General features: G+C 63.0%; 2 protein-coding genes across 2 annotated transcripts; both read left to right on the top strand.

The window, feature by feature from the left end:
- Window positions 1–14: 14 nt before the first annotated feature.
- Window positions 15–3,089, top strand: LOC311433199 (uncharacterized protein). The gene is made up of 4 exons (XM_084512107.1): window positions 15–2,215; window positions 2,304–2,414; window positions 2,658–2,741; window positions 2,854–3,089. The coding sequence occupies exons 1-4, from the start codon at window positions 2,051–2,053 to the stop codon at window positions 2,941–2,943; spliced, it is 450 nt and encodes a 149-aa protein (XP_084368233.1). The 5' UTR covers window positions 15–2,050; the 3' UTR covers window positions 2,944–3,089.
- Window positions 3,090–5,647: 2,558 nt separating this feature from the next.
- Window positions 5,648–8,500, top strand: LOC311431416 (cathelicidin-2-like; the record flags this gene model as incomplete). Its single annotated transcript, XM_084508871.1, has 4 exons — window positions 5,648–5,821; window positions 6,608–6,715; window positions 6,791–6,874; window positions 8,353–8,500. The coding sequence occupies 4 exons, from the start codon at window positions 5,648–5,650 to the stop codon at window positions 8,461–8,463; spliced, it is 477 nt and encodes a 158-aa protein (XP_084364997.1). The 3' UTR covers window positions 8,464–8,500.
- Between the last annotated feature and the right edge of the window lie 429 nt (window positions 8,501–8,929).

Genomic DNA, 8,929 nt, shown 5'->3' with positions numbered 1-8,929 from the left:
TGGGGATTTGGGGTTGGGGGGGGGGGGCGGGGAGAGAGGTTTCGGGGCTGCCCCATCCTCGGGATTACGGTTTCCCCGAGGGGGGTGGGCGAAGAGAAGCGCGGCTCCGGGTGCTCCGGCGTCGTTCGCAACCACACACGAGGTGACAAAACCATCCCCTGCCCCCTCGGCTCCCGGACTGAAGCTCCGGAAAGATCAAATTTTATTTTATTTTGGGGGGAATTAACGGTGCGAGTGCTCCTGTGGGTGTGCAGGGAGCCGCCCGCCGCCCTCCCCAGCGCTCCTGCGGCCCCGTGGCTGAGCAAATCCTTCCTCTCTCCCCGCTTGTTTGACAAATAGCACTGAGCCACGTCGGCCTGAGACTTTGGGAAGCCAAGCTGCGGGCTTTTTGGGGAGCAACCCCGGTTGTGACACGGCAACGGCCACTTTGAGGACTCGGGGGAATGCCCACGCACCTCTGCCAGCACCAAAACGGCCCTAAAACAGCCCCAAAACCAGCCCTGACGTCCCGAGGGGTCGATCAACTTGAGTGTTTGGTGTTGTCGGCTGCTGCTGGGCACCCCTGGACCTTCCCCAGTTTATCAAAACGACCCAAACCCAGCAGCTCGGGTCCTCGGGGGCGCATCCAGGCTCTGCGCCTCGAGGTGCTTCTTGCGCAAGGCGCCGCTCCCGGGGCTTTCTTCAGCTCGATGGGGAAAACCTCTCCGCAAGAGCCGCACGGTGGAGAAAGGAGGAAGAGGAGAAAAGGGGGGGGACGGTTAAACCAGCCGCCGGCTTCGGAGGGGGAACGCCAAACGAAAATGACACTAAGCAACGGTCCCGGGATTGCCCCAGCGGCGGCGGGGGAGCCGAGGTGGCGATCAGAAAGGTGCCCCTAAAAGATCGGCGTCCCCCTCGTGTCTGTCGAGACGAAGAAAATGAACCTTTTCCCTCAGGATTTCCCAAAAAGCAGCCAGGAGAGGCGATGGGATGGAGCCCCCCCAAACACTAACCCTGCCGGGGGGCAGCCACGGGGGCTCGCGTCCGTCTTGTGCCCAAGTTTGGGGGTTTTGGGGAGGTTTGGGGCACCCCACAGCTCCCCCAGCCGAGCCCCTGCTTCTCCTCCATCCCCGCTTGGGATTTTTGGACTCGGGGTGTAAATGTGGATGTCTGTATATTCGGGTACTGCGGATATTTTAGGTCGAGCTGTCGAGCGCTCCTCTGCCTCCCTGCACCCACGGATGGCTTCGCTGGGGGGGCGAATTCCTTTTGGGGGGGGGGGTTCCCGTGCTGCTAAGACACTTTATAAAAGAAAAAAAAAAAGAAAAACACACACAAAAAAGGAAAAATATACAAAAAAAAAAACCACCTTGGGATCGTATTGCTTTCCAGGCTGCGCGTTGCAGAGCGGTGGGTGAGGGAACCGAGGCTCTCAAAACCTCTCACGGGTGAGGAGGCGCCGCCGGCCCCTTGCAGGGCTCGTTCCTTGGGGTTTTTTTGCTTTGCTGAACCAAAGAGAAAGGGGAGAGGAGGAGGATTGCCAGCTTTGAGGAGGCTTTGGGGGAGGAAAACTGGAAAAAGCCCGGATTTGGGGGCACGTGGCTCGTGGTAGGGGGCAACTTGGGAGAGCGCGGTGCCAGCTCTGCCCTGCCCTGCTCGGTGCCATCCCCTGCCCTGTGGAAAATTAAAACATTTGAGTTCAAAAAACCCATTAAAGATGCGTTCCTGCAGATGTTGTCGTGTGCTGGAGCCAGAGAGAGAGATGCGAGCAGCGATTCCTGGGTTGGGGCTCACCCCGGGGCTCTGAGCCATTCCGGTAGGGGCCCGCCACCCTTTTTGGGATAAAAACCAGCAAAAACAGTGCTGGGGGGTGCCTGCAAGACGCGAGGAAGGTTTCCAGGAACGCGGGGAGCTGCCAGGTTCGGGGATTTGCCGGGGCGGCCACCCCGAGCTGGCTCTCCAAGAAAAACACCGGCAACCCGATCCCTTCCCGTGCGTGGCGCCGTGCTGGAAGCCTCCCCTCCTCGCTCCTTCTCTCCTCATTCCTCGCTTTCGGATAACCCCAACCCCGATGGAAACCCCACTGCTGGGCGTGCTGCTCCTGGTGCTCCCAGTGCTCCCAGTGCTCCCAGTGCCACCAGCACCCCGCGAGCTGGCCCGAGCCGTGCTGGAGGCGCACGGGCAGGATGCGGGCAGCGGGCTGAAGCTGCTGAAGCTGCAGGGAGTCAGCAGGACGGTAGGGCCGAGCTCGGGAACCCTCCCTCCCCCCCCCTTTAATGCTTTTGGGGTTAAGGGGACGCCGTCCCTATTTAACCACCCCGCAGGAGTTCGACTGGGGCACGCACTTCACCATCAACCTCACCGCCCGCGAGACGGCCTGCCCCAAAAACCCCGCGGCGCCCCGAAACGCTGGCTGCAGGGCCCGGCCGGGCCAGGTAGGTGTGGGGTGACCCCAAAAACACCAAGGAGGGAGCGTAAAAGCTCTGCCCTGCCTCGGGACAAGCAGCCCAGCACGGGGTCGGGGAGCTCCTTTGGGGCCGTTTGCTTCCTCCCCGTGCCGGAGCCGGGAATTTGATCCCTCAGGGGTTGGCCTCGCTCGGCTTCCCCACTGCCCCCAAATAGGGTGGGGGCTTTCTGGGCGCCCCCTTCCCTCCGTTTCTCCCCCCTGACCCCTCCAGGTCCAGCACTGCGTGGCCCAAATCTCCGTCTTCGCCTTCCTGCCCGACGTGCCGCTGTCGATGCTGGAGTGCGGCCGGCAGCCGGTGAGACCCCCCCCACGTCCCCTTTTTCCCCAAATATTTCGGGGCTGAGGTCCCCGCGGGGGCAACATCCCCCTTTTAGGGATGAAGCCCACCCTGATTTCTTATCCTTCAGCCCAGCGGCTCGGGGCAGCCCCGCTCCAAAGGTCGGCGCAGCCCAGGGACCCCGCGAGCCTTCGGCCTCAGGGCCCCGGCACCATCCTAAATCCCCGGGACCGAATCTGCCCTGCAGGAGAGGGCCCACAGCCCCCGTCCCATGAACCCCGTCCCGCATGGAGCTGAAATAAGGATGTTTCAGGGCCCCTCGTTCACCTCGTCGACAATAAAAAAGCATTTTATGATGTTGGACAACTTCCTCGTGGCTCATGCTTGGCCTTTGGCCATGTTTGTTGCCCTTTCGGGGCCGTTCCTCCTCCTCCTCCTCCTCCTGGCTCCGTGCCCGCCGGGTCATACGAACACCGAACACCCAAAGCCAGAACCCGGAAAAAATAATAAATAAACTTAAAAAAATAGTCCAATCTGCACAGAACCACCCCAAAACCCAGCCCCTGTGCGTCTGGGGCCCTGCCCTTGCGCCACGCGGCCTCCCCTCGGCTCCTCCCGGCCCCACAACCCAAAGGCCCCCGGCTGCTCCTCGGGGCTCCTGCCCCACAGACCCTGCATTGACCCCGTTGCCTTCCTTTGGCCTCCATTGCCCTCCTTTGGCCTCCTTCAGCCTCCATTGGCCTCTATGGGCCTCCATGGGCCTCCATAGGCCTCCTTTGGCCCCCATTAGCCTCCATTCCCCTCCTTTGGCCTCCTTTGGCCTCTTTTGGCCTCCATTCCCCTCCACTGGACTCCTTTGGCCTCCATCAAGCTCTTTTGGACTCCTTTGCCCTCCATTGGCCTCCTTTGGCCTCCTTTGGTCTGCTTTGGCCTCCATTAGCCTCCATTCCCCTCCATTGGCCTCCATTACCCATTTTTGTCCTCAATTGCCCTCCTTTGCCCTCCATCGGCCTCCTTTGGCCTCTTATGGCCTCCATTGCTCTCCTTTGGCCTCCTTTGGCCTCAATTTCCCTCCTTTTACCTCCTTTGCCCTCCTTTGGCCTCCTTTGGCCCCCATTGCCCTCCATTACCCTCCATTGGCCTCCTTTGGCCTCCATTGGTCTCAATTGGCCTTCATTACTCTTTTTTGCCCTCCATTGGACTCCAATGCTCTCCTTTGCCCTCCTTTGGCCTCCACTGGCCTCCTTTAGCCTCCATTGGCCTCAGTTGGGCTCCATTACCCTTTTTTGCCCTCCATTGGCCTCCATTGCCCTCTTTTTGCCTTCCTTTGCCCCCCTTTGCCCTCCGTCTCCCTCCTCTGACTCCCTCCACCCCCCTTTGCCCTCCTTCCCCCTCTCCTCCCCACCCCGGCTGCCTACAGGGGCCGTGGCCCCGTGGTTGCCCCGCGGCAGAGCCGTGGCAGATTTACGGCCTCCCGGCACTTCCCAGCCTCGACGCCCACCTTCGGGGCCGGCGCCGAGCGCGTTTTGGGGCCGCCCTTGCGCCGCCGCTCCCCTGCGCCTGTTTGCTCAGGGCCGGCGGCCTCCCCCCTGCGGAAAACCCCGGCCGTGCCCCAAAAAAAAAACAGCACGGGGGGGCTCATAAAAGGGGCTCAGCTCCCAAAACTGGGCACGAGGAGGAGGCTGAGGGCAGGATGAGGCCGTGCTGGCTGCTCCTCCTGCTGCTCCTGGCGCCCGCCGCGGCTGTCTCACCGCAGCCGGACACGTCCCCGGTGCCGGGGCTGGAGGGAACCCCGACGGCCGAGGTTCCCGGCTCCGTACCCATAGGATCGGAGGGATCGGTGGCCCCGGGGCAAGATGGATCCCTGCCACCCTCCCGGCCGTGGCGCTGGCCCTCGGGCTCCCTTCAGGCCGTGCTGGAGGCCCTGCGGCTGCTCCACCGCGGCTCCAAGGCTCCCTGTGCCCTGCGGCTGCGGGTGACGGGACCCCAACCCGGCTGGGTGAGTGCCAAACGGGGGCCGGGGGTGACCCCACAGAGGGTCCCGTCCCCGTTTTGAGGGTCTCGTTTCCCCCACAGCCCCAGCAGGAGCTGACTTTCCTCGTGCAGGACGCCTGGTGCCAGCCCGCGGGGACACCGCCGGCCGCCTGCCCAAGCTGCCACGCGAGGGTGAGGACACGAGGGGACACCGGGGGGACATTATGGGGGGGATGCGAGGCCCCCAGGGGTGACCCCGCTGCTTCTCCCCACAGCCCGGTCTCAACTGGGGGGCCTGGATCCGGGAGCGCTGGGCCAGCCTCAGGCAGCGCCTACGGGACCGCGGCCACCTCTGGACCCGGGGCCGGCGGAGCCACAACGACCCCAGAGGGTCCTGAGGAGCCCCCGATGGAGAACCGGTGTCCTGGGGGCTTCACGGACCCCCGACCCTATTAACATCCCAATTAATGTCCCAATTAACGTCCCAATAAACGTCCCTTGCACCCGCTGTGTCCGTGTCCGTCCCTTGCACCCCTTCGTGTCCCTGCTGCACCCCACAGGCACCCCCCGAGCGCTGCTGTCCCCACGGGGATGTCCCCAGGCTGTCCCCAACGGGTCCCCTCCCCATATTCCTGTCTCTCAAGGGCCACTGTCCCCACAGGGCACGATGTCCCCATGTCCCCGGGGTGTCCCCAGGGTGTCCCCAAGCTGTCCCCTCCCCAGGGAGCAGCGCAGAGGGCACGGAGCAGGGCAGGGCACGGCCACGTCCCCACCACCCCCCCGCCCCCCGTCACCCCTCGCCCCTCGCCCCGCCGCTTCCCCCTCCCCAAAATGCCAACGGCCGCCTTGTGGCTGCCCCCGTCGGGCCCCGAAATTTCCGCCGAGGCCGCGTTGCACAAGGCCGGGGCCGCTAAAAGGCGGTGGGGGCTGCGGGGCGGCACGGGGCGAGGATGGCGAGCTGCTGGGTGCTGCTGCTGCTGGGCCTGGGGGGGGCCTGCGCCCTGCCCGCCCCGGCCCCCCTCGCCTACAGCCAGGCGCTGGCCCAGGCCGTGGACTCCTTCAACCAGCGCCCCGAGGTGCAGAACGCCTTCAGGCTGCTCAGCGCCGACCCCGAGCCCGCCCCGGTGAGCACGCGGCGAGGGGACACCCTGGGGACAGCCTGGGGACATCTTGGGGGCACCCTGGGGACACTGGGGGGACGTCCTGGGGACACCCTTGGGGATATTTTGGGGATATCGTGGGGACAGCCTGGGTATTTCAAGGGGGATGATGAGGGGACATCTTGGGGACACCCTTAGGACACCCTGGGGACACCTTGGGGACCCCTTGGGGACACTTTGGGATACCTTGGGGACACCCTGGGGATACCTTGCGGACACCTTGGGGACATCGAGGGGACATTGGGGTGACATCCTGGGGACACCTGTGGGGATATTTTGGGGCTATCGTGGGGACAACCTGGTTGTGTTGAGGGGGATGATGAGGGGACATCTTGGGGATACCCTTAGGACACCCTGGGGACACCAAGGGGACACACTGGGGACACTGGGGGGACGTCCTGGGGACACCCCTGGGGATATTTTTGGGATATCATGGGGACAACCTGGGTATATCAAGGGGGATGATGAGGGGACATCTTGGGGACACCCTGGGGACACCTTGGGGACATTGGGGGGACGTCCTGGGGACACCCATGGGGATATTTTTGGGATATCATGGGGACAACCTGGGTATATCAAGAGGGATGATGAGGGGACCCCTTGGGGCTACTTTGGGATACCTTGGGGACCCCTTGTGCCCATAGAAGGGACTTCTTGGGGCCACCTTGGGGACATGGAGGGGACCCCTGTCGATGGGTTTGGGGGGTGTTTTCACCCCGGGGGGGTCCCCGCCGTGACCGTTCCCCGCAGGGCATCGACCTGAACACGCTGCGGGCGCTCAACTTCACCCTGATGGAGACTGACTGCGCCCCGGGCTCGCGGGTCCCCACCGACGACTGCGACTTCAAGGAGAACGGGGTGAGGTTTTGGGGGTCCTGGGGGGGGGACACAACCCTTTTGGGACACGTGGGGTGACCCCGTGCGTGTCCCCAGGCCATCAAGGAGTGCTCGGGGCCGGTGACGTTCCAGCAGGGCACCCCCGACATCGACCTGCGCTGCTCCGACGCCTCCTCCGACGTGAGTTTGGGGGCACCCATGGGTGGGGACGGGGTGGGGGCTGAGCTTTTGCTCCTTCCCCGTGTCCCGCGGTGTCCCCGTCCCCAAAATCTCCGGGGTTGAGCTGCCACGACCCCACAGCACCATCCTAGGGGCAGCAGGGGGAGGGACGGGAGGGTCCTGGGCGCGTGCGGGGCTCAGATTTGGGGTCCCAGATGTGGGGTCCAACATTTGGGATCCCACATTTGGGGTCCCACATTTGGGATCCCACATTTGGGCTGCCAGATTTGGGGTCCCAGATTTGGGATCCCAGATTTGGGCTGCCAGATTTGGGATCCCAGATTTGGGGTCCCACATTTGGGGTCCCACATTTGGAGTCCCACATTTGGGGTCCCATTTGGGCTCCCAGATTTGAGGTCCCAGATTTGGGATTCCATATTTGGGGTCCCACCTTTGGGCTCCCAGATTTGGGGTCCCACATTTGGGCTGCCAGATTTGGGGTCCCAGATTTGGGGTCCCACATTTGGGGATCCCACATTTGGGGTCCTAGATTTGGGCTCCTACATTTGGGGTCCCAGATTTGGGGTCCTAGATTTGGGGGTCCCACATTTGGGGTCCTAGATTTGGGATCCCAGATTTGGGGTCCCACATTTGGAGTCCCACATTTGGGGTCCCATTTGGGCTCCCAGATTTGAGGTCCCAGATTTGGGGTCCCAGATTTGGGATTCCATATTTGGGGTCCCACATTTGGGCTCCCAGATTTGGGGTCCCACATTTGGGCTGCCAGATTTGGGGTCCCACATTTGGGGATCCCAAATTTGGGGTCCTAGATTTGGGCTCGTACATTTGGGGTCCCACATTTGGGGTCCTAGATTTGGGGGTCCCACATTTGGGGTCCTAGATTTGGGATCCCAGATTTGGGGTCCCACATTTGGGGTCCCACATTTGGGGTCCCATTTGGGTTCCCAGATTTGAGGTCCCAGATTTGGGGTCCCACATTTGGGATTCCATATTTGGGGTCCCACATTTGGGCTCCCAGATTTGGGGTCCCACATTTGAGGTCCCAGACTTGGGGTCCCCAGTTTGGGCTCCCAGATTTGGGGTCCCACATTTGAGGTCCCAGACTTGGGGTCCCCAATTTGGGCTCCCAGATTTGGGGTCCCACATTTGGGGTCCCACATTTGGGCTCCCACATTTGGGCTCCCACATTTGGGGTCCCAGACTTGGGGTCCCCAATTTGGGCTCCCAGATTTGGGGTCCCACATTTGGGCTCCCACATTTGGGCTCCCACATTTGGGCTCCCACATTTGGGGGTCCCACATTTGGGCTCCCAGATTTGGGGTCCCACATTCGGGCTCCCACATTTGGTGTCCCACATTTGGAGTCCCACATTTGGGGTCCCATTTGGGCTCCTAGATTTGGGGTCCCACATTTGGGGGTCCCACATTTGGGCTCCCACATTTGGGGTCCTGCTGACGCTCCACCTTTCCCCCCCGCAGCCGGTGCTCGTCCAGCGGGGCCGATTCGGCCGCTTCCTGGGCAAGGTCCGACGTTTTCGGCCCCGGGTCCACATCCGCGTGCAAGCCCACGCCTCCGTCAGCTTCGGCTGAGCAAATAAACGGGGCCGAGCGCGACCCCACAGCCTGACCCCGGCTCTCTCCTTGCCTCCTGTCCCCACAGATGTCCCCAAGTCCCCAGGGGGAAACAGGCACGGGGTGGGGGGGTCCCCGGGGCATTTCCCAGCTGGGTTTTTCGCCCCCGTCCCCTGCAAAGAGTCCTATGGGGACCCCAACTCCGACCCCATAACGGGCATTGCGGAGCCCCCCTGACCCCACAAGTGGTTCCCATCCCGTCCTTGTGCTGTTTTGTCCCCAAATCGCAGGGGTTGTGTCCCCAAAGAGCCCCCTCCCAGCCCAGGATGTCCCCAAATACCCCCGGGGGGGAGGAGGGATCAGCACGGGGCCACCGGGGCCATCAGCGGGGTTTGGGATGGGGTTGTGGGGATACACGGGGACCCCATGCCCTAAAGGATGAAGCTGTGGTGCCGTCCCCATGTCCCCCGTGTCCCCCATGTCC

This window comes from Aythya ferina (genome assembly GCF_964211825.1).
Source record: "Aythya ferina genome assembly, chromosome: 2".
Classification (NCBI taxonomy): Eukaryota; Metazoa; Chordata; class Aves; order Anseriformes; family Anatidae; genus Aythya; species Aythya ferina.
This window is presented reverse-complemented; position numbering and strand designations above follow the sequence as displayed.